Source organism: Balaenoptera ricei, chromosome 10 (assembly GCF_028023285.1).
Source record: "Balaenoptera ricei isolate mBalRic1 chromosome 10, mBalRic1.hap2, whole genome shotgun sequence".
Lineage (NCBI taxonomy): Eukaryota > Metazoa > Chordata > Mammalia > Artiodactyla > Balaenopteridae > Balaenoptera > Balaenoptera ricei.
The window spans coordinates 7,934,898-7,960,625 of NC_082648.1; the positions used below are offsets into that span (position 1 = coordinate 7,934,898).

Consider the following 25,728-nt stretch of genomic DNA (forward strand, 5'->3'; position numbering starts at 1 on the left):
TCCGTTGGCATGTGGTATCTTCCCCTACCAGGGCTTGAACCCGTGTCCGCTGTGTTGACAGGTGGATTCTTAACCACTGTGCCACCAGGGAAGTCCTGGGGATTTTTCTTCACAGTCAGTATACTTTGTTTTGTCTATGTTTTATTGGAAAATATTCCTGGGCCTGAATATCTATGTTCAACTCATCCCTTTTGTGATTTATCCTTTCCTTTTTTCTTTCTCACTGTCTTTTAAGTATCCTGAATCTCTGCATGCAAAACACAATCGCAGATGTCCACAGCAGCCTGATTCCTAGAGCCCCCCTGTTCTAAGCTTCCTCTTTCTTTGATGTTAGTCACAGGTAAATACTACTTGCTGTCCTATCTCAGAGTACTCAGAAAACTGTGGGACTCTGAAGCACAGTTGTCAGTGGTGGCAGTGATATGGAATGGGGAGAAAGAAGTCAGAAAGAAATGTTTAAAGATGCTGCAGTTAGCTGATAAACCGAGTCTTGTTTTTCTCCCTCTACCACCGTCTGATTTGTGATTCTGAAGGCTCCAGAAGAGGGAGGTTTAAATTGTTCTCAGCTAAGCTGCAGACCTCATCAGCTAAGCTGATGTATGCTTTCCTCAAGGTATAATGAGAGTTTTCAGTCCTTTTTGGTAGAGATAAGATTTAATCTCACAACCTGGATAAACTTCCTTTTCATAACTCTGCCTAATTAAAGATACACATTTGAGCTAACGTACCTAAGGCATGCTAACGTTTCTACTCCAAGTTTTGTAAATCTTTTCTTTATGAACAGCTACTTTCAGTTTTCCTGAAATTTTACTGCACAGAAGGTGTTGGCTGAAGTAATGTACTTTGTGTATTCAGTCATTTACTCAATCATTTATTTATTGTGAAAATGACTGTTATAATGGCTGCCAATAGGGTACTCACCTTTCCAAGGGTGTCAGAGGTGCTATGGGAAATGTTTTGTTTTTCTCACATATTGGAATCTCTGAGAATCACTGAGAGGGGAATACGATAGTGATAACTAGCTTTGGGATCAACCTGGTTAAAGTTGTGGCCCTAAAAGTATACCCCTTGCTGTTTAAAGTGCCAGAGAAGTTCATGATTGACTCTCTGTGCATATACAAAGTTCTCTATGTCTCTGAGATTTCAATATTTTTCTGTTAATCGTAGGGTTTTTTTTTGGTGAGTGGGAGGAAGATCAGATTTTAGAGCTTAGAAATCCATTTGTTCTCCATCTTAACAAAGACTCAGAAATCAAATTTGGTTATGTTTTTAGGAAGAAGAATTACCTCAAAGATACTGTAAACATCATCATCACTCAGGACCTGCTTTGGTGTGTAAATGATTCCATTGTGAGTTATATCTTCTGCATTGATGCATTTTTCCCCATCTTCATTCCCGGAACCTCCATATCTAACACTAAGGCTGCTCTTTACTGGTAGCAAATCATAGACCTGCGAAATAGAGAGAACAAAGGAAAAACTCTATTTTATTTTATTTTATTTTATTTTGAGTGTGATAATGTTCAATCTGGAGTTTAAGAGATCATGGTGCTTATTTAACACTCCCATACCAACATTATAAAAAGTGACACAGAAATCATGGGGAGATATTAAGGCTTATGGATCCTAATCCTCTTCTTGTACAAAAGAAATTAATACAGAAAGATATCAAATTAATTGATCAAAGACTCAGAGCCCATTTTGGCTGAGTAAGTATAAAACTCAAGTCTCTTTGTCTCCCAGCCCAAACGCCTACTTTTAAAAGAAAGCAAAAATGTGGACAGTACAGAGAAACATAATGAAAGAATAAAAGTCATTCATACCCATCACCCAGAAACAACCTCTGTAAATACTTAATTCATTCCCTTTTCCCATTTTATATGATTAAGTTCTTACCAAGTTTTTTTTTTTTTTAAGTCTACTATTTTAAGACCAAGTTTAACTTGGAAAAAAACTAGGTACAGGGGTAACCTAGAAATAAATCCATTCCAGTTCAGTTTTTGCCCAGAGCCTTGCACGAGGCTACCTGCTCAGTCATATAGTGTTCATTAAACACACAGTGACTCCCTGCGGACCTGCTGTCATCTCTTATCTACGCTACTACAATAGCCTCCTAACTGTTTCCATTCTTGCTCCCATACTCTGAGCGGCAAACAAGATCTTCTTACTAGATAAATCTAAATCACTCTCCTGCTTAAAACTCCTCAGTGATTTACCACTACATTTGCTGTCAACTCCTAACTCCACGGCAAGCTCACAGCGCTTGTCATGACCTTCTTTACTTTCCATTCCGCCTACCACCTCTACCATCCTCTTCTCTCACCACTACGTATAAGGTCATTACCTTTTCCTCTTTGAACACTGCAGACTTATTCTGACTGCAAGACCTTCAGGCACGCTGCTTTCATTCTTTGTCATGCCTACCCCTGCCCGTCCATTATCTGACGATCTAAGAAGACACCGCTAATCACTAATCACTGTATCAAAAATTGTTCAACTCTTTTCTTTAGCTCAACATCCTGTTTATTCCTTAAATGATACTTATCAAAATTTAGAACTATTATATGTTTATATGTTTTTGTTGCTTGCTTGTTTAATAACTCACAAGACTATACGTCTAAAATGGTCAAAGACCACATCTGATTGTTCACCATAAGAACTCCTATTCCTGGAGCAGTATCTATCCCATAGTCCAGACGCAGGGGATATTCGTTAAATAAATAAATGGACAACGAAGACTGTAAACTATTGGGCCCTTTTGGAAGTTCCTCATTATAAGAAACATCTTTAAAAGACAAGTGTGAATGGAAACTCTCTTTTGTCCGTACTTAAAACCAATGAGTAAGTGCCTGCTTTTTAGAGAAGACTTAAAAACCTGGCATTTCACATACCATCTTGAATTGTGGTGTGTCAGACATGACATTGAATAAAATTTGGTTCAAATCCCACCTTTAAAATATATTTTTGGCATGTTCTTTCTATAGTTGCTTAATTTATCCTGGCTGTGTTTTCTTCATTCATAAAATTAAGGTAATAATATCCACGTTAAGGAATTATTATTCATTTATTTGTTCATTAAAAATGTGTTGAGGGACTTCCCTGGCGGTCCAGTGGTTAGGACTCCACGCTCTCACTACCGAGTGCATGGGTTCAATCCCTGGTCAGGGAGCTAGGATCCCGCAAGCCATGCAGTGTGGCCCTCCCCCACTGCCAAAAAACAAAAAAAAAATAAATGTTTTGAGCATCTTTTACATGTAAAGACTGTGCTAGGCACAGGGAATGTAGTAGTGAACGAGACTGCTCACTCTTTGATATGTTATAGCAGAGAATGAAGTAAGATGATCTGTGTGAAGCACCTTGTGCAATGTCTTTTTTGGAACTGAATTGAATCCAAACTCATATGTGACTTACTACACTATGCCTGACACTCTGAAGAACTTGTCCTTTGCAGTTATAACTTCCAGCTTCCAAAAACAGTCATATCATGTGTGCATTTTCTGATACGCAAGACTGAAATGGGACTCACTGACTGAGGTGAGACCTCAGCTTCAGGCTTCATTAGCAGGACACTCTGGTCCACTGCACGGAGGGCACAGAGGGAGTCAGCAGCGGCTGTGACCTTCAGCTTGGTGTCTGAGGCTGGCAGGCCCTGGGCTGAAGAGAAGCTCAAACTTACCTGTAAAGAGGATATGATTATAGCCACAAATCTTCTAATTGTTACAATCTTAAAACTCTCCTCTACCCCAGGGTAGGACTAGTCCCTTTCCACACTTCCTTTCTCTTCATCCATGTTAGAGAAGGGTTAAGAGATGAATCTGCCTGGCAACTACCAGTTAACCATCTCTGGAATAAACTGGAAATGTGGTTCGGTTAACTCAGGTTTCCCACTCTTTTTATAACCAGTGAAACATAAATTGATTTTGATCACAGTAAAAGAGAACCTTGAGTGGGAATTGGAATGCACACGCTAACAAAGATACATACCTATCTCCACGCAGTGTTTTTGTGATGAATGTGTGTAGTTTGCACGGGGCTGTGAAAAATCCTATTCCACCTCTAAGACCAGCCAATGAAGTCTCCTTCAGTTGGCCCTGTTAATCACCTGGCATTCTAAAGTGGTGTAGTACTGTTTATCAGGATCAGGAATTTACTCATTAATTAAAAAAACTAAACATCTAATATGCATCCTAAGAGTTAATTCATTGACAATATTCAAAGGACTGTGAATAAAGAATAAGAACTACAAAATAATGAAAAATTGTGCGTAATTTTTTTCAGAGATTTGACTGGTTTGGCCAGTAGAAATTCATCTGTAAGTGAATCTATTGGTTCCTTATGTTTATGTTAGAATTTTTTGAGTAGAATCTTGAGTAAATTATAAAATAATTTGGAATTTAGTCACTGCAGTAGCATCTGTTAAGCTTCCACGTTCTTGAACTGAAAGCTGATTTGGACTGGAGTGAAATAGTACATTCCGTTAAATAATATTTGACTTGGATTGCTGAATTTAACTATGATAATCTGCTATGTGGTCTACTGAATTAATGTAACACTTTGGATTCATGTATATCATATGACATATATGAAAAAAATTAATTGATTTATCCTCAAGGTGCAGTAGTATTCATCTCTATAGTTCAATATATTATGAAAACACTGCTTTTGGAGAATTCTGTTTTAAATATGTTTGTTTTTATTTTTAGAAAATTTAAGTTCATTAAAATATGTCTGTGAATGTCCATACCAAATGAACAAGTGAGTTATTTGAGATTATAATCACTGAAAATACTCCTAACCAAGAAATGGATATGCTTGAAAATGTAAAATGTTCTACTGATATGAGAACCAGAAAAGAACTTTAAGGCATATTTTGAGAGCCTGTACCTATCCACATTAATCAATGTTATCCTTAATGAATAATTATTTCCAGTTAGGAATAACAGACAATTTAAACTGTTACATAGTATTTAATGTGTATAATAAATCTGTCATTATTAAAGTAAGAAAGTGGTATATGGATGGTGAATAGAAAACAGGTTTCCTCTTTCCAACAAAGATCAAAAAATTATTTAAAGTATATTGGTTTAAAGAAACACAGGTCTCAGACTGACCTGGATCTTTCCTCACATTCTCAACCCACTTTTTACTCTGCTCATCACCCTGTAAGGATGTCTCACTTCTAGGGTCCTTAATTGTTAACTTTAATAACTCTCTAACTTTTAAACACATAGTCAACTTTCTTCTGAATACTGCAAAAATCTTCATCTATATTTATCATAGCTTAGCTCCATCTCTGATCAATGATAAGTGAAAAGATATTTGATGTGAAGTGATTGAATATAATGTCCATGGACTTTTGCTTCTATGTGGAAGTTTTATGATATGACACAGAAGCTGTCACATGTTTTTGCACCAGAGTGAAACCACTGCTGGGATGAGTAAAGTGTGCTGAAAGCTGTAGCATAAGATGGCCATTCCAAGGTTTAACAAAAAACTAACTACCCATGATTAGCAATAAAGACATTGGAGCTCGAAACAAAAGTCTCTTCTAGGTTTATATGAAACACACAGAACATCCAAACAGAACACAAATGATGCTCTTGGACACCTGTCCAGGTTTAACAGCATTCTTTACTAAGATGGAGTTGAAAATTTATTCAGAATCCACTGTGTATTTTCTTAGATCATTGCATGTTAAAAAGGACAATCTAAATATAATTCTCATTGCAGAAATGTTCACTTCCTGTAAATGCATGTTGTTTTAATCTTCATAAAGCTCATGTTAGAGTCCTTGTAGGTATATTTTAAAAAATATATCTGAAGTCTGTGGATCCTATTTGATTGTTAATGTTAAGATTACACAGAAAATTCTGTTGGGATAAAGCTTATTAATATCTCAGTAGGCTTCTCATTACAACTATGCATTCTTTGGAAATATAAGAAGATCCCATATGCAACTTAGATTTTTATGCTATAGTCATTATTAGAGTGCCCAGGCTATGTTTCTCAAAATGGGATACATACATATACCCCTGTTCTGTTTCAAATTCAAAGTGAATTTAACTCACAATAAATTACTGATTTCTGCAGTAGTACATGGAGGCGTGTCAGGGGGATATGATAGAATAAAATTGACATCATTGTGAAGCATCATTTTTAACCGAAAATTTGGGGAACAAACATTTCAAAATTAAAACTATTAAAGGTTAATTGTAGACTATATTTTGAATTCCACATGAATTTTCAGATAAAGCAAGAGAAAAAATTGTGCTGATGGCCACCTGCTTTGAATGACTCCTCTAGACCTCCCAGGGCTTAGCGTCAGTCTTTCCTTTAGAGATCCTTTGGCAGAAAGTTTTGGGAGCACTACATGGCAGTCTTTTAATGTACATAAGTTCCTTATTTTCCATACTTCAAAAGGGGAGATGAAGAAAAGGACTGGGCTTAAACAAAACACCCACCTTATTGGCAAAACAGTTTTCAATCTCGAGTTTCTCAGTATCTGCAATAACTTCTCCATTAGGTAAAATAGTATAAATAAGCAACTGGGCTGTAGGAGCAATGTCTGATTCCACTTGAAAGGAGAAGGAAAATACCCCTTTCACTGGAGAGTAAAGAAAGTTCAAGATAATAGATTAGGAAGAGGGAAGAGTTTCAATTTTATAAAGAAGAGGTTCTCAAATTATTTAACTTATTTACATTTGGAGCGAACTGAAGTAAGACTTGCATTTATACCATTTTGCGTGCAGTAGTATTCAATAAATATATGCTGAACTAATGACATTTTCCCCTAAAGATGTAGGTTAAATTGTTCATTTCCTCTGCGGAAGTAGAAAAGAACATTTAGTGAATGTCTCTATTTTTAAATTAAAAAAAAAAAGACATTAAGAAGAGAGAACTTTTAGACACCTTTAATGATCTCTATCTATGATCCAATCAGCACAGTTCTTGTCATATGCATGAGGCCAAGTCAAAGAATGCAACATAGTCTCTACCTTCAGGCCATTTAAAACAGAGCGGAGATACAGGTACAAATAATCACGTACAAAACAGTACGCCTCTGATTTTTATAAAAGAATTCAATGCATTTATCTTAGTGGTTACTTTCTGTGTGAATTACATAGTGTTTAATTCATGTATCTGCTTAATCTCATAAATGTTCTGTTTTATATTTGTAGCATAAATTTCTTTAAAAACTGTAGCCTTCCTATATCTATAGAAGATCTGAGGGCAGCTTGTGGTGAAAATACACAAAAACAGCAGGGTCGAAATAAATTTGAAACAATGATACTGAAACCATATGAAACTGGATTTCTGAAGCAGGGTTAAACATAGGCAGGAATAAATTTTATTAAGAAGCTATAACAGGGCTTCCCTGGTGGCGCAGTGGTTAAGAATCCGCCTGCCAATTCAGGGGACACGGGTTCGAGCCCTGATCTGGGAAGATCCCACATGCCGCAGAGCAACTAAGCCTGTGCCCCACAACTACCGAGCCTGCGCTCTAGAGCCCATGAGCCACAACTACTGAAGCCCGCGCGCCTCGAGCCCGTGCTCCACATCAAGAGAATCCACCGCGATGAGAAGCCCACGCACCGCAATGAAGAGTAGCCCCCGCTCAACGCAACTAGAGAAAGACCATGCGCAGCAACGAAGAACCAATGCAGCCAAAAATAAATAAATAAATAAATAAATAAATAAAAATAAAGTTCCCTTTTTTAAAAAAAAGAAGCTATAACAGATGGTTAAACACTAGAGTGCTTAAATTTAACACTGAGTTTCCTAGAAATCAAAGACAAATGGAAAAGCAACCATTTACATAGTTATCATCAAATAAAATGAAGTGTATTTTTTCTTAGAGAGACACTTCCTTCTCCGCATTTCACCTCTCAAGATACTCAGTATACTATATAGGATTTAAACTCTATTACAGGAACTGATTTTGAAGAAATTGCCTTAGGAGGCAGCTTGATTTTTGATATGCTATTAGGAACAACCTTACCTGCTCTAGAAAAACCAATATAATGATCAATCCCATAAAAATCAATGATTAAATGGAGAATTAGAGGCACTGTCCATATTTGAGTGCCTGAATTCAATTTTTTTAAGCAATAAAAATACTTTTAGCAAGAGATATTTTACAATACATATTCTTTATTTTTTCTTGGAAGTATTGACTCGCCTTGGGTGAATGGGCTTTTCAATCTTTCTAAATATGCTTTGTTAATAAATATTGCTTTAGTAAAATGATAGCCTATAACTATTCAAATGAACAGAAAAAAAGGAAGCTACTTATGAGATTTAACCTGGGGACATGTAACAAATAAAGAGACTAAATATACTTATCTTTTCTTAATAGATTATTTCTTGAAAAGTTAGTTATTCTTTCTGGGATAACAGATATCAATGGATATTTATGATTCAAGAAAATCTAGAAGGAGAGTATGATCTAAAAGAGAGAGGCAGGAATATAAGAGAGATTTGAAGACGGTGTGTTGCTGGCATTGAAGATGGAAGAAGAGGCCATAAACCAAGGAATGCAGGAGGTCTTTGGAAGATGGAAAAGGTGAGGAAACAAGTAATATCCTAGAGTTCCGGAAGGAATGTAGTTCTGCTCACAACTTGATGTTAGCCCGTAAGACTTCTGATCTACAGAACTATAAGATAATAAATTTGTGCGGTTTTTAGCCAGAGAGCTTCCTACAGAAGCAATAGGAAACTAATACAAAAACATACAGAGTAAAATTTTTCTTTGGTGATTTTCTGCATTTTTCAATTATTTTCTGCATTTACAAAATTTAATAATAAAATGAATATATTTTACTTTAGAAATAATATTTAGAATATAGAAATGTTATAAAAAGGATTAAAAAAAAGTTCTAAATGGACTAAAATGAACCTAGTATCCTTCTTTTATCAGCTTCCTCCTCTTCGGTTGATGGAAGAAAGCTGGTGACCATTTCCTCCAATGTAAGAAATAGCTTCATCTTGCTAAAACGTTTGGGATTTGACAATTTGAGAGAAAAAATAGGAAATCCTGAAAGTACTTACTCTCTCCTTGCTTAATGGACAACACATGGGTTCCTGACCGAGCGATGCTTCCTCTTGCTTTGATCTGAAGGCAGAGGGAAATACATGTATTATCATTTTAAAGGGTACTTATTAAACTTACTTAAACATATGTATAATACACAAATAAATAATAACTCACTACTTCAACCCAGAAATTGTTTTTGTTCACTAAATTTCTCTTTCAATATTTTCCTATACATATAGTTTAAATAATAAACTTTACTTCAAACAACATACTTTAAATAAACATAAAATTTTACAGTGTTTCAGAATTTTACTTAATATTACTACTTACCTTGAATATTAATATTTTAAATTTACATATTCTTTCAACAAATATTTTAAGCATCTATTATGCGCAAAGCAATATATTATAGTGAAGGCAGGTATAAAATATATGTAAGTATTCTCTATTGTTGCCTCTATTTAAAAAAAAAACAAACAACTAAAAGTATTTACACTCTCTATGTGCCAGGTACTGAACTAAATAATTTAGTTTTAAGATTTTTATTTAGTTTTGACAATAACTCTATGAAGTAGGTATAAATACTATCTTCAGTATTCAGATGAGATGATTGACATTTCTCTTTACAAATGAGATTAAGTAAATTACCTGAGGTCGCATAACTAGGAAGCAATAAAGCTAAGATTCTAACTTACTGCCAATTTTTTCACTTTTTTATAGAATAAAAAAATACTATTTATAGTTAATGTTCCGATACAGAATTTCCTAAACATAAGTTTTTCTTCTTAAAAAGACTTACTTGGATAACTACCAGCTTTGAATATTTTAAATTTTTGTACATAAATAGGTATACTGACCTGAAAAGGATCATATCAATTTATAATATGCCTGTCAATGTACTTTTCCCTGCAGTTACACCAGTTCTTGAACTTTGTAAATTATTTAGAACCTTTATAAGAATAAAATACTACTGCTTTATTCTTTTAATTTTCACTTCTCCAATTAATGTTAAATTGACATTTTTCTAGAAGATTGTTTATACTTTTTATTTCCTATTGGCTAAGTTCTTGATATTTATCCTTTGCTTATTTATCTACTAAACAATCTTTTTGTCTAACAAGGCATTTGTCTTAAGCTCTTCCCTCTTCCATTCAATAATTTTCCATTGGAACTCAGAAAAAAAAAAAACTTAAAAGTTTCAGTGGAGACCAGAACATAAATGAAAAATTAAAGCATTAATTTGTTAGGAAACAACTTCTCTTCACTCATAAAAACATTATATTGATATAAAGAGCATTACTTAGATAGGAACTCTATCTTTTTAGGGTCTACATAATTAGTAAGAGCTACACTGGCTTTTATTCTTACCAAATAATAGAAGGTTAATTCTTTTTCATCATTCAGAATCTGTCCATTCAGGATGTAGTGTGCCCAAATCTCCTGGGTTTGCCCACAGGCCATGGTACCAGCCACAGTTTCAAGGTGAACATAACTCTTGCTCGGGGAAAAAATATGCCTTACAGTGTGCTGTGCTGGTGTGTGAAATTCTTCAAGCCACCAGTTATCAAAACAGAGGTTATTCTGCTTGTAAGTGACCTAATGGATAGAATAAAGGTCTTAAGTAGGTTATTTGTTATTAACATATATTATGTATATATTGGTCACTCTGTCATTTACTGAAGATTTTATAAGAATCATGCTTACTTGGTTTCATTATAGGCTGCCTTCCCAAATAAAGCATAATCTCGAAACAACTTTCCCTTAAGTTTATTTAAGTTTATGCCATACTGATTTAGTAGGTATTATTCACTCATAGTCAAGATTAATTACTTTTTCTTCATACCCTTACGGTTGTAAGTTGCATAAGGACATTTGAATATTTAACACAAAACAAAAATAGTGGTATACCAAGGAAACAAGGCAAAATCTAATTTGTAATAAAATTGTAAAAATGTTGAATTTTCAAGAGACTATCAAGATGTTCTAATATTTAAAAGTCTCCTGAAACTAGATCATGTTGTAAACAGAGTCTATCTAAAGTAAAAGTTTCTGACAGAGAATTTTTCATTTCTTATTATGTAGTTCTCCATATTGCTTAATTTCTACTTTAGTCTTTATCACCTTTTCTTTTCTCCCTGGAATTCACCTGCTTCCCATGTACCCTTAAATTCTGTGGCCCCAGTGGTCTGTGTCTTTTTAGTCCCAGATGCCCCTTTCCACTTACCAAAACTGAAATGAAAGAAGACGTGAAGTTACTGGTATCAATGGAAATGTTCACCAAACCATGCTCATTCGTAGTAAAGCCGGCACGGTATGCAGGTACGTCCACGTTGACAACTACAGTTTTATTGGGGATTGGCTGATCCTTCTCATCAACTAGAAGAACCTAGAAATAGGAAAGTGATGGCTGGTTTCGGGTGTTATATAGCAATAACATTTTCTACTCTGTCGTATTCGCCTCTTGACGCCTTGGCCATTGTCACTTAACGAAGATCTTAGAATATGAAAATAAGATTTGTTTTCTGGGCTCTAAAATATTTTTCTTTTTGACATTTATATTTAGATAACTTATGAGCATTCAACTGAGAATAGCCAATAGTGGACTCATGATGTTACCTTCCCAAATTTTCTTCATCTCTGGTGTTCTCTATCTCAGTATATAGGGCTTCTATCCATCCGGTAATTTATGCAGGAATATGTAGGGCCTTATTTTTTTGGTCATGTTCTCTCTTTCACTGTCTATATATAACAGTGCCTATATCTAACCCATTGCCAAGTGCTAACCCTTCCCCTGCTAAACATCTTTTATTCCTATTTACTTCTCTCCAAATCTACTGCTTCCATTCCAGTTAAAACCACAATATTTTTTCCCATCCGGTTTCCTGTATCTTTCTATTTAAGTTTATGCAGTACACCACCCTCTGCTGCTCTGTCCTTGCTTCAAACCATTCTCTATACAGTTTAAACTACACTGCTCATGTCATTCTCCCTAAAACTTTCAGTAACTTCTCAATCCAAAATTCTGAACATAACCTAAAACACACTTGGTTCTTTGATCCTGAAAAAGCTGTTGTACACCTACAGCCTTGGCTGTTCTCTCATCTTTCTTAAATTTCTGGCCAAGTCATATTCATCCTCCAAGTCTTCAGTTTTCTCATGCTTTTCTCTTGACCTGAAATGGTCTTGCCCCATTATTAATTTCTTGCCAATCTGATACAAAATACTGGAATACCTTAAGACAATATCAAATTCGTATACGTCAATAAAATGAGGAAATTGCCTGTAAACTGTCAATTCAAAGATTAGTTATTACAAAATAAAATGTAAAATGCCTAGAAATCTTACATTTCCTTGATAGTTTACTAAATTGGATATCAGTCTTATAATTTAGCAATATTATTATGAATATTGAGCCTTGAAACTAAAAAAAAGTTAAAAAACTAACAATAATAAAAAAACTAGATGAAAATATCTTATTCTTTCTATAGAAAATTATATTATAAAATCATTGTTTATAAAGAGGCAATCAAAGAGTATGCAGCCAAACTATACAGGAAAAGTGTATTATAAAGGTGTGTTAGGAAGTTAATTAGTAAGAATATGCTTTTTTTGGGGGGATTCTGTGACAGTATTTGCCTTTCAAATTTGTAATTTGTTATTCTTTTCTTACTCTAAATAAATATTCATTTTTATAATAAATTTTGATTTTGTGATATAAAAATTTGTTTTCTTAAAAGCCACATCCCCCCAATCATGATTATATTGAAAAGATTACTTTACCTGCCCAAAGAAAGGGAGCCCACGTCTATAATGGGAATCCACTTTTGTAAATTTCAGTTTGCTTAAGGTGTTTGTGATTTCACATGATCCATGTCCAGTTAATTCCAACCCTGAAAAATAATTCAGTGAAGTTGAACTCTTCCATATATTCAGCTCACCTCCTACTTCCATCCCAGTTTCACTCCATTGTAACAAAATACCATCCATATACTCTTTTCTTAGTCTTTCCAGAATTTCTCATGCTTAGAAAATCATTGGTATCCATACTTCCTCAATTCTGTTTTCACAAATATTCTGCTTGTTCCACACATGTTCTTGAGAAGTTTTTCACCTCATCTCCTCTGGGATCTTGCTCTATCTTTGTGTCTATTTCACATCCATGCCTTCCCCCAACAACTTTCTGCATACAACTTGATTCTTCACATTGGCCTAAAAATATTCTTAAATTTCTATCACAAACTACTTCCCCAGCAAAAACATTCTTTTTACCACATGGTGAAAAGTATAGCCAATACCCAGTGCTCTTCCATTCAGTGAAGTGTGATCTGTATTTTAACTCCATCATCTAAAGCACCGCTCTATCAAGTCTAAAAGATCCTTATTTTCTTCCAATATGGTATTCTCATCTCAGACCTCATCAAAATGAACTCTCAGAAGTACTTCATACATAAGTACCACTGAAACCCTACCAGTGGCATCTAAGAAATTGTCCTTATTTCCCCTAACCCTGTGACTTCTAGTTTTATTTTGCTGACTTATCTGATACTATTTCCTAACTGCAGTTGTTTCTGTTCTTGGGCCCCTCATTGTCTGCCTCTAGCCTCAATTTAGCAATGCTAAGTGAGCTCACTTTCAGAACACTTGCATTTACTCTTAGGAGGATCTGGACACAATGAGAATGGTTTCAGATTTACATTTCTGGTTCTGATTTTGTTCTGGCTTTCTTTTGAAATTGTCAAAATGAATTTCATTTTGACATGAATGGAATGAATCAATTTCCATCTCTATGTTCCAAACTGTGATTAATTATCTTTGACACATTCTCATCACCATAGCTCTTTCTCATCTTTTCCTTATCTTGGTTAATGACATTTCCATTTCCCCGGCCCCCAAGTTGTAATCTTTGGGGTCACCTTTGAATAGTATTCTGATGTATCACATTGTAACACATTTTTCATCTAGCCTGTCCTTCTCATGCCTCCTGGAATTAACTTTAAAAAAAAAATCAATTTATTTAGGTCATTCGCCTTAAATATATCTGAAGATATCCAATGCTTTTCATAATAAAGTCTAATCTCTTTAGTACATGATTTACTTTTCTAAACCAGCCTACTTTTTTAAGATTCTTCTGGGACTGAACACATTTGTTTTATGCCTATTGCGCTTTCCTGTTCCATTGCTATCTTTCAAAATACTCTCCATTCTATTCAAATCTGCTCAAATGTTACTTTTCAAAGCCTTCTTCAGCTCTATATTAGAATTAACTCTCTCTCTTCATGCTCATTTGGCCCTTATTTTTTACATTTCCTGGGGAAATTTTATTACGGTTATATATAATACGTGCATACGTATATACATAGCCATATATATAATTTCTTTGTAGATTCCTAATTCCTTGAAGGCAGAGACCATGCCGTTGTTACAGTCCCCAGAAACTATAAAGCATTTTACATGGAATGGAAGTTTGATAAATGTTTAATAAATTAATAAATATTTAAAAATAATACAAACCTGTTCCCTCCTCTCTGACCTTGGCTTCCACTTGTAATTTCATGTCATATCCTTTTTGTCTCAGATGAAATATTTTACTTTTTACTAGTTGTGTGAAACAGCCTTCCTCGTCTGCCTGAAGAGAAAGGAAGAGAATTCCTGGGTCCTCTGATTTGTGATAAAAAAAAAGTCAGTTACCAACCTATGAACATTTTGTGTTGGCCACAGAAGGAAATTTTACAAATGTTCTGACCATCTTTTGGGTGCTTATCTTTTCCCAAGCCCCCAAATGATACAAAATTTCTTCATTAATCATTGAGTTAATCATTGCCAACCTTTGCCTTCTCCCCTCTCTTCCAAAAGCCTATCCCATTGCTGTCATATTAAACTTCCTAGAGTTTCCCCAATGTACCATGGTATTTTGTCATTTTATCTCTTTGTGTGTGTGTGTATATTGTTCCTCAAATAACATTCTTTCTTCCATTCTCATCTTGGCCAACAGTTACTGCTCTTCTAAACTCAGCTCAGACATAACATGTTCTAAGGAGCCTCTGTAATGACCTCCACCTAAATATCGACTAGGGACTGTATTTTCTTAACTGTGTTTTCTTGATATCTAGGACATTAAAAAAAACACATATATTCCTTGACTAGATGAATCATTATAGCAATTAGATCTCTAAATTAAACATCGGGTTTCATATTATAATCAAGATTTGTTTTCATTTTTGTACTTATTTACATGAAAATATTTATTGCATAATTAATCTTATTTAATGTACTTATATGCAGATCTCATGACTCATTTGGAAACAGAAATTAATCCTAGTCTCCCTGATATAGTAAGGATTTTGGCAGCTAGATTTCTCTCATGTTTATCTTGCTTATCGATGTTTATCTTGAACTTCATCATCATATTCACCACCCTAGCCTTTCATTTATTTGGTCTCTACAACTTTGATAACTTGCTTTTCCACACCCTTATAGTGTCCGCTCACATTGCCGCACCCTGGACTTTTATATACTCTTCCCCTGAAATCAGTATTCAAACATTTCATTTTTTAATACGTGTCCTACTGCTGTTTCCCTTAGTTATTCTTGCTCCACTTTTTCTCTGATGTAATCGAGGCCTCCAGTTCATCATCCCTCTCAGTCCCCCTCTCCTCAACCTGATGCTGCTTTCAGTCTCCTCTACGCAGGGTAGATTCCATAGGGTGTCATTTGATTCTCCCACTAGCCCAATTCTTAACATCTGTCACATTCTTCTTCTATTATCCGTTTGATAAAAGCCAACTTTGGAGACTTCCACATCCTTTTATGCCCATATACCTGGCATGTCAATTGCGGTCAGAAGGAAATGACAAAACTGGCCAAATAAATACCATTATAAATCCATGAGCCCAGCCCTCAAGTTGGTTCCGATCATTGCCAGGCAATCTTAAAATGTTTCCCTTACTCCACACTTCTCCTAGGTGACTATTTCAAACACTACTCTCATATTGTATTGTATTGTATTGTATTCTCTATTCTATTATCAGCCACAAGAAAACAAGATCTGGTGTTAGTGTCCTGGGGAGAGTGATTTCCATATACCTGCTGACTAAATTCTTCACAGATACTTTGTGAATGTTTTCCATGGCAGGTAGAACTGTATCGTGAATATCTTCTGCACACATTAATTGTCACCAGACCACGGACAGGCTTTCCATATGTGTATCTATAACAGTAAAGAGTCATACAAAAAATACTTAACATAAATAACTCAGATGTTCTTCACAGGATTTGATCCATTCATATACCCATCTTACTCATTGACAGCAATTGTATTTCCTTCCAAAGCGTTTGTACTTTAGAAGCACTTATTCTGAAACTGTGTCTTAATTATCTACAACTCTAAGAGAAAATACTTACTGAATACTGAAATACTTTTTGAAACACCTCCAAATGGAAAAGTAACAATGCAGTTTTTCTCAGATCTTTCTTCCCTCTCAGCTGAAGTCTTACTATAAAACTGCCTTATTTCCTTCTTTCTCTGCTGTCAGATTACCTAGGTTATGTTTCTAGCTTTGCCAATACCTCCTAAGTTGTTTTAGGAAAAAAATTAGGGAAGCATACACAGTGTATTTCTAAGTCCTCCCTAACTCATGTATATTTTAAGAGGATAAATGAGGAATTAAATGGGAAAGCACTAGCTATAGAACAAAAACATTATAAGTGAACAGTATCATGATGACAGTCGGATTCTGCCAAATCTGATGGAGAGATGTGACGTGGTATGGTCTGAATATTTATGTCCCCCCAAAATTCACTTGTTGAAACTCTAAACCCCAAAAGATGATAGTATTAGGAGGTGAGGCCTTTGGGAGGAGGGTGAAGTTCACATGAATGCGTTAGTGCCTTTATAAAAGAGGCTCTAGAGAGCTCTCTTGTCCCTTCCTCCACACACAAGGACACAAGGAGAAGACACCAGTTATGAACCAGAAAGAGGACCTTCACCAGAACTTGACCATGTTGGCATCCTGATCTTGGATTTACCTGCCTCTAGAACTGTAAGCAATAAATTTCTGTTGTTAATAAGCTCCCCAGTCTGTGGTATTTTGTTATGGCAGCCTGAACGGACTAAGACATGATGTGAAGCTGAACTTAGTCTATTGCTTCTTAAAGTATGCTTCATGGACCACCCACATTGAGATTCCCTGAGATATGCAGTGATATTCAGAGTCCCAAATCCTTCCTCAGGTTTATGATTGGAATCTCTAGAGGTGGAGCTGAGGAATCTACATTTTAACTAAGAACGTCCATAGATTCTGATGCAGACTTAGGTTAGAGACTTATTGCCCAAACTGTGAAGCCCCAAGCTTCCTCTTTTTATAGTCTCCCACACCCCAAAAAAGTGCTGATAAAGTAATAAATTATTTACTAAATTTAATCACTTTGTTGAATCTTATCTTTATATCTGAATCAAAAGCCTTTCCCTCTGATGGAAAAATTTATAGCATCAGAGCTGGTGAGAAGAATGAAAACATGTTTTTCATGTTGTTTTTAGAAGCAAGAAGTAAAATCAACCTCCTTGGTGCATGTAGGGGGGAACTCTACTGCACTAAAAGCAAGCAGGGAAGAAATAAATGACATGTATTTTAAATTCTACCTTATATATCCAGCCTTTAAGATAGAGGGTCTACTTAGCTTCTTTCTAGCTTTCCATAGTTTAAGAAATTGGGAACTATAAAAAAATGGAAATAATAAGACATGGAATAACATGGAATCTATGAGCATGGGCTCCAGAGTTGGATGGCCCAGGTTCAATTTAGCCCAGTGTCTGGGATATAGAAATATAGAAATGCTTCATGAAGCTAGATTTTTTTTTTTTTTTTTTTTTTTTTTTTTTTTTTTTTTTTTTTTTTTTTTTTTTTTTTTTTTACTTTCAGAGGCAATATAGAATAGTGGTGAAGGGTTCAGGGTCTGGAGTGAACTGCTGGATTTAAATTCCAGTCTTCTGGAATTTACTGTCTGTAGGAACTTGAACAAGTTATTTTATCCTTTATGTGTTGCAGTTTCCTCATTTGTAAAATGAGGATAATTATCCCCATCTCATAGGATTAGTGTAAGAAAAAAAATGTAAATAAGTGCAAGGCACTTAAAACATTGCCTGGCACATTTTCAGTGCTCAGTTAATAATTTTTATTATTAGCAGTAAAAGTGTTGTATGCCACCACCACTGCTCCCTAGTCTGAGTTCAGACAAGTTGGGGAGACAGTCATTCCTTCGCTAATTAAAACACTTCAAAGTCCAGTGATCATCATGGGCAATACAAATAAAGTAGGGAAAAAGAAATGAGATGAAAAAATGTAACTCACAGGCTGCAGACGGATACCACAAATTCATCATCTAGAAAACCAATAGTCTTGGGCATTTTCACTTGGACTTCAAATTTGGGCAAAACTGTTATCAATAAAAGAGAAAAAAAATGGTGAGAGTGGGCAGGAGGTCCTGTAAGTATTAGTAATGATTCTACTACAGAACCTTGTAACAAAGGGCCACATAAAGTGATTTCAATTACAGTAAGGGGCAGCAGGGCCACTACTGGCAAAGGAGATGCCGTCATAATCATGGGCAGTTGGTACCATGTTAACTTGGTTAAAAGCTGGTATTATGGTTCCTAGAATCTCCTTCTCTGAATCTGTCCAAGATTTCAAAGGTGGGAGGAAAGTAGCATCATTAGTCTCTGAAGATCACCATGGTTAGACGTGGTTACAGGTACACAGGGCCCAGCAGTTTCCAGTTTGTCCTTATTTTTTCCCTCTCTGTGTCCAGCTCTCCTTCCCAACTTCTAAACCCTGCTGACTCACAGAGACCCTAGGCCCACCATCAGCACCTGGTTATAGAAATACTGGAGTGGTAGGTAAGGAGAGGTAACAGTCTTCCATTGATTCTGTCAGTTTCCCTTCGTGTTCCACTCTGGCATCTGAAGGTGCCCTTGTGTGTTCTGATCTGTCCATCCCCACCAATGCTTCAGGAGGACTGGTTAGTAATTTCCTCTGATCTGCCATCTCCTCCTGTTGGACTCTGACTTTCCCAGCCTCTCTCATAGTTGTGTATAAGGTTTGTTATTTCTATAATGAATCCCGGTTCTATAATTCTCATGGCAGTTCTGGTGAGTTTTGGGAATCCTGTTTTTGTGATAGGTCTCCTTATCCATGGCATGATATATTTAACTTACGTTAGAAAATCCGCATAACTGATAACTAATAAGATGGTTTCAATGTCTGATTACTATTATTAGAGTAGATTACATGTAGGTCACACACAGCCAGGATGTAATCCCAGGAAATACCTCCTGTTATAAGATATACATCAAGAGATGCATGTAGATAACATAATGTATTGGTTAACAATTGATGTTTGAATAGGGTCAGATGGAACTATTAAAATTTCTCTTGCTTCTTGTTGGCTCTGTGATTTTGGTAAATTACTAACTTTTCTAGTATTAATATGTTCATTTGTAAACTGGAGAAGGTTTAGGATCTGCCTCAGAGGGCTACTGTAAGGATTAAATGAGATAGTGCATGAAACGTGCTTAGCAAATATTTAAATAAATAAAAAGGCTTGCTGATTTTCAACTATTATATGCTAGATTTTTGCTTGTCACCTACATGTAAAAATGATCCAGTCTTACACTCTATAATGTCATAAATATCTTGGACACATGCAGAATTCTTACCATATTCATTCACCTCAAAAGAGTGCTCTATTTTTTCCCCTGACTCCTTCTGCAGTATGACCTTGTAGGGACCCAGCGTGGGCTCCACTGAGAGTGGGAAAGAGAGCTGGTTGAGTCCCCAGTGCAATTTGAGATTGTGCCATTGGAAAATCCGGTTCCTCTTGGGATTCTATAGGTAAAAACGTCACAAGTTCATAGAAGCAACTGAATATATAATTTTGAGTAGAGGAACAGCTTTTCAGGGAGAGTGACATTGGGAGTTGGAAAATTAGCTGATTGGTAAATTGGCACCAGAGGTATTAGCAAAGGTTTCTAGGAATTCTAGACTGAGCAAAGGACATCTTTCCCAGCTATGAGATACGACAGGTGATAGTACCTCTTTTTGAGATTATGCATACCCATCTTGGTCAGAAATATTGGAAGAGCCACTAAATTGCATCATCTCAGGGAATTTTGTTCCTTCATTTATATCTTATCTACTCTCCCCAGGATTTAAGAGAGACAGGGAAAACGGTGTTTATTTAGTTTTGGTGAAGTGCCAGTGGGGAAGGTGGAGGTGGAGAGAGGCAATTTAACACAACTGGCAGTGAGTCCTCACCCCAACTGAGATACACAATATATTACCTACCTCAATATAAACCACTGGGAACTGAAAAGAAAGAAATAGTATGAGTGTGAGATAGAGTTTAGAAAGAGAACACCATGACATTAGCATTAATACAGTATCGGGACCAGAGGAAGTGAGCCTGTTCATTTCTTGTCCAAATGAGGAAATGTGGCCCCACTTCATTCACAACACTTTATGTTTAGTTTGGGACATACGTCTCTTAAGAAATCATGACTTCCCTTTAATGAAATAATGTACAATTGAGAAATCTGCATTTAGGTAAAAAGGTCCTAATAATAGTTTATTTTGCAGATGATGTTTATCTCTGAGAAATTCTCCATTTCTCTAGGAGAGAAATGAAATGCATTTATTTTCTTCAGTTCAATGAAAATAATTGAGTCTTTAAGGGGATAATTTTAACTGAGTATTTAATTTATTTTAAAAATGTAGTTGATGAGCTGATCTCCCTTATTCTCCAGCAGTGATACACTTCTGAGATCTTTCTGTGATAGATTTAAGAATCTCATATTGGTCTCGGTTCTCCAAAAGAATAGGTTTTACATTTTTGCCTGTTTCTGCCAATCTTACCCACTGTTGTGACACTCACCATTTCATTCAAAGGGTGAAAATTGACATCCACAGAGACAATGCGGAATCTCACTGAAACATAGAGATTTTTCTCATGAAACCCTCCAGTGGGAACTCAGGGTGGTAAGACAGATAACAACGTGCCAGGATTTCCATAAATTAATAGAGAACCACACCTTCAACCTTTCAAATTGCTTTTGCTCATTTGATTCTTTGTACCTGTTTGTCCTGGTTTGTAGATGGGTTTGTCTGTCTGGACAAAGACTAGGCTTTCTGCTTTTGTTATGTGCATCGGCTTCCTCTTTATGAAGTGCTGGGTTGACCCTTTCACCTGCACAGTAATGAACGCTGAGGAAGATGATGACTCCGGAATCTGTAAAACCAAAAAGAGCTGAAGAATCTGCCCAGATCCACTTCTGAATGTCTCAGCCGCTGTGATTTTCTCATTTCTCTGGTTAGTCCCATGAAAATTAGTAAGGGATAGGGTCAAAGGTGATGTCCCCTCTTTTTACAGATTATTATGATCGTGTAACATGACAGCAACGAATTGTTGATTTGACTGAAGGAAAAATGTCATTGCAATAAAATGAACTAATTCTTCAACAAGTTATGACAATGAAGGCAATAACAAACTCACATTTTCACAGCAATATGGTAGTATTAAAATAATTATTAAATTTTATTTTTCAACGGTCAAAAACAGCATTACATATCATTGTTGGCAGTAAGCTGGTATGATTAACTATTTAATACTTTAAGTTAATTAAAGGTTACAAGGACAATACATTAACCATCAACCATCTGCGAGATCTTAGAGAAGTCACTTAACTTTATGAATCTATGTGTTTATATCTGTAATGGCATGAACATTATTTTCCTTAGAAGTTTACTTTAAGAGCAAAGATAATAATGGTTATAGAAGTCCTTCCTATAACCATTATTATCTTTTGTATATTGCACTAGTTCTGTTTGTAAATATTATGTAAGTATATTCAGTAGAACTTTTATTTTTAGACTCTAATTTGAAATTTGCTCTGTACTCCTCATTTTTTTCTTCCTTTTGCTTTTTTATTGTTGGGGGTCAGAATGCAAGGCATCAACTAACATGCTCTCCCTGTAATGCTCTCCCTTTTCCCAAGGAGGGATACTGACCATGAAGGAGCTGCAGTAGAAGGAGTGCTTCGCTTCCAGGTCTGTGAGGAGATTCCTGCTCTGCATCTCATACTCCAGAGTTACTGTCAGCTCCACTGTCTCATTCAGGTGATTAAGCACAACACAGGCCTTCTCGGTAACCCCAGCATACAGCTGTGATGGGACCAGGACCAGGTACTGCCTGCGGAGAAGAGGGGTCTGGGTCAACCATGGAGGGGCTAAAAAGACATCATTACTGTGGTTGTTTTCTAGATGATCTTTGCTATCATCACCAATCAGAGAGCAGAGCCAGATTTCAACAGGAGTGGAGAGGAGTATTTTCTTCAAAGACCAATCCAGAAGGCCTTAGAAAGTCAGAAAACCCCTACCAAGTTAAACATCAGTATGCTTCTACTATACTGTGGAAATATTCACTCTCAATATTAGTAAACCTATTCATAAGTTATGGATAAGCACTCCATGAGTTGTTATATATTTTGTATAGAAATAATTTTCAAATTTAGAAATTTTCAGTGAATCAAGTAAATGTGATCATACACATGCACGCGCACGCACACATGCACATACACAAATATTATTCAGAAATCCTGCTGTTCATGACAACATGGATGGGCCTTGAGGGCATTACGCTAAGTGAAATGAACCAGATAGAGAAAGACAAATACTGCATGGTATCTCTTACAACATGCGGAGTCTTAAAAAAAAGTCAAACTCAGAAACATAGAGCAGAAAAATGGTTACCAGGGAATGGGGGATGGAGGAAAATAGGGATAGGTTGGTAAAAGGACACAAACTTTCATTTATAAGTTGAATAAGGTCTGTCTGAGGATGTACTATATAACATGGTGACTATAGTTGATAACACTGTATAATTGAAATTATATAATTGAAATTTGCTATGAGAGCAGAACTTAAGTGTTCTCACCCCCCCAAATAAATATTTGAGAGATAGATGTGTTAGATTAATTGTTAGATTGATAGATTAATTAAACTCAATGGGGAGAATACTTTCACAATATATATGTATTGTACACTTTAAATATCTTACAATTTTAATTCTCAGTTATATGTAAATAAATCCCCAAAAAACTTAAAATTTTTTTAGTAACAAACAATATTATTAATCCATTAATTATCATTGAAACCAGTAAGAAAACCTATCCACATGTGGTCTTGGGTTTCATATGGATGATAGCACAAAACTCTTTGTTCCAGGAAACATTAAGAGATAACGATAATACATGGAGAGGAGCTGAATCGCTTTTCACTACTGTTTCAGAAGCAACCTTAGCTCTTTTCTTTCTTCCACTCTCTAGAGATGGAAGAAAAACTAGGCTAATCATCAGACACATTACCATATACATCCAGAAGAAAATATTCTCCTGTTGCGGTTTGCCCATCGTTTACAATCACCTAAATGTGCTGCACTTTGTGATGCTCTGCTGGCCCATTACCCTCTCTCTTTCTGAAATGTCCTGGTCTAGCTGGAAAACTTCTACTGGCTTCATAAGACTCATCTCAAAAGCAACTTTCTTATGTAGACTTTGGTGATGCCCCTTCACTTGTATCAGTTCCCATGAAGAGTTAGGTTATCTCTGCGTATTCTCACAGAATCCTACAATGCCTGGTTCTGTTTTTGCATTTTATTTCATTTGCTGTGCACCATCTCTCTATCTCTCTCTTTTTTATACTATGAGGTACTAAGGGCAGGGGCCACATTTTGTTAATCTGTATATTCTCAAATCTAATGCCAGCCCTAAAGTTTTGCTGTAGGATTGAGTGAAATGACACACAAACCCTGGCTTGTCTGTAAGTCATGCATCCATCTTGGGAATACCTGCTTGGGGAAGACACAGACACTGAGTCACTTTACAATGGCCAAGACACCGCAGCCTTTTGCACCAGTCAAAAAAGAATTTATCTTTTTTCGGTAGGAATTCTATATTCTTATTTGATGAATGTCGTAGAATTCTATAATCTTATTTGGTAAATTATTCACAAATGTTACTGCCCTATATCTCTGAGTTTTCTAGAACTGGAGTATGCCTTTTACCACCTGTGCAATAACAATTTATCAACACTTCTGAGCTTTTTCAACAACAGATAATTTCAGAGGGAATCAGGAAATAAATAAAAAGACAGACATCAAGAAGCTGATAACACAATGGGAAGAGGAGCAATAGACTTTTCTGGAAATGTTGCTTACGGTTTGGAGGTAGCTGAAGCATCTCTGGGCAGGAGCAAGGAAAGCAGAATCAAGACTGGAATAGGCAGCTGACATTCCCTCATGGTGCAGAGAGGAATAGGAAAGAATGGGACTCTTGAGTCCTTGATTCCTTGAACTCTGTTCTTGTTCCAGAATCACTGGTTTTTATTTTACCTAATGGGCAGTAAAAGTAAATGGCTAACCATTTTTTTTTTGGTAACATATTAACTACTTCCAGTATAAAAAAATCAATTGCAGATCACTTTCATCCACTTGCTCAAATTTTCTAAGTGCCTGAAAAATAGTATGCTGAGGCTACATTAGCTCTGATTATTAATCAACACTTTAAATATCTTTAAGAAAAAACAAAGTAAATGACATGATTTGATGAAATCAATCAACATTCTTGATCTTTTTCTTTTTTAACAAGAGCTATTTATGTAAATACATTTCCCAAATCTCTTCTTGGTAGACCAGGGAGCATCACATATTCTCCCAAGCTTCACCCAATACAGTTATTTAATGAAACAAAGAAATAAAATTTATCACAGATGTTAAACAAAATAAGTATGAAGATGATCTCTCCTTTGTTTAAAAGCTTAGCTTTTGCTTTTTACAACTGTCCTTATATATTTGTTTGTTTATAAAGAAAATGAACCCATGTAATGCATTTTTATAGTTTCTTAGTTCATTTAACATCTAGAATATAAAGCCAATAAATTAATTTTATCCTCTAAGGAAATAATCTTTGTTTGATGAACATTCTTATTTATTTTACTGTGAGAAATATAAACATTTTATCAATAGTGATCCTCATCCTATTTGCTTTTCTAAGGAGATAGGATGTTAGAATCTATTTTTATGGAATTCTGAAAATTAAAAAGATCCACACTATTACATTAGTATAACTAGTACTCCACAAAATTCAAGTGTGTGTGTTTTGAATAGAGAACTGGTTTAAACTATAAAATTCAATATGAGGAGAAACAAGCACTCCCTTGGATGAGGTATATTTAGTTCTTGACATACATTTTTGTATATGATCTGAAAGAGTGAGAAATGAAGATACCGTACATGACAGTCCTTAGTGAACTATAAAACTACAGATTTGTAAGATGTTAAAATTCACTATTTACAATAGCCAGGACATGGAAGCAACCTAAATGTCCATCAACAGAGGAACGGATAAAGAAGATGTGGTACATATATACAATGGAGTATTAGCCATAAAAAAGAAAAAAATCGTGCCATTTGCAGCAACATGGATAGACCTAGAGATTGAGTGAAGTAAGTCAGACAGAGAAAGACAAACATCATACGATATCACTTACATGTGGAATCTAAAAAAATGGTACAAACGAACTTACTTACAAAACAGAAATAGAGTCACAGCTGTAGAAAACAAACTTAAGGTTAAGGGGTGGGGGAGAG

At 35.6% G+C, this 25,728-nt stretch overlaps 2 protein-coding genes across 7 annotated transcripts in view; one reads left to right on the forward strand and one right to left on the reverse strand.

Moving 5' to 3' along the window:
* KLRG1 (killer cell lectin like receptor G1) overlaps positions 1 to 22,547 on the forward strand; it is a 209,446-nt gene extending 186,899 nt beyond the window's left edge. For 3 of the 6 annotated variants that reach the window (XR_009505306.1, XR_009505309.1, XR_009505304.1), the window contains 3 exons: positions 1,274 to 1,349; positions 22,079 to 22,265; positions 22,344 to 22,547. The gene's annotated coding sequence lies outside the window, so the exon portion shown is untranslated. Of the gene's footprint in view, positions 1 to 235; positions 341 to 1,273; positions 1,350 to 22,078; positions 22,266 to 22,343 lie in introns of all 6 variants that reach the window. The other 3 variants (XR_009505307.1, XR_009505308.1, XR_009505305.1) reach the window with 3 other exon arrangements.
* Positions 1 to 24,467, reverse strand: part of LOC132372986 (pregnancy zone protein-like) — a 41,133-nt gene extending 16,666 nt beyond the window's left edge. The window contains exons 1-16 of the mRNA XM_059935285.1: positions 24,298 to 24,467; positions 22,092 to 22,272; positions 21,159 to 21,312; positions 20,959 to 21,011; positions 20,373 to 20,393; positions 19,745 to 19,913; positions 18,381 to 18,465; positions 16,117 to 16,240; positions 14,545 to 14,659; positions 12,814 to 12,923; positions 11,258 to 11,419; positions 10,402 to 10,629; positions 9,048 to 9,111; positions 6,461 to 6,603; positions 3,526 to 3,675; positions 1,287 to 1,451 (exon numbers count right to left, since the gene is read on the reverse strand). Of these exons, the coding sequence (XP_059791268.1) occupies positions 1,287 to 1,451; positions 3,526 to 3,675; positions 6,461 to 6,603; positions 9,048 to 9,111; positions 10,402 to 10,629; positions 11,258 to 11,419; positions 12,814 to 12,923; positions 14,545 to 14,659; positions 16,117 to 16,240; positions 18,381 to 18,465; positions 19,745 to 19,913; positions 20,373 to 20,393; positions 20,959 to 21,011; positions 21,159 to 21,312; positions 22,092 to 22,272; positions 24,298 to 24,380 (2,007 nt within the window). The 5' untranslated portion in view covers positions 24,381 to 24,467. The remainder of the gene's footprint in view (positions 1 to 1,286; positions 1,452 to 3,525; positions 3,676 to 6,460; positions 6,604 to 9,047; positions 9,112 to 10,401; positions 10,630 to 11,257; positions 11,420 to 12,813; positions 12,924 to 14,544; positions 14,660 to 16,116; positions 16,241 to 18,380; positions 18,466 to 19,744; positions 19,914 to 20,372; positions 20,394 to 20,958; positions 21,012 to 21,158; positions 21,313 to 22,091; positions 22,273 to 24,297) is intronic.
* Positions 24,468 to 25,728: the final 1,261 nt, after the last annotated feature.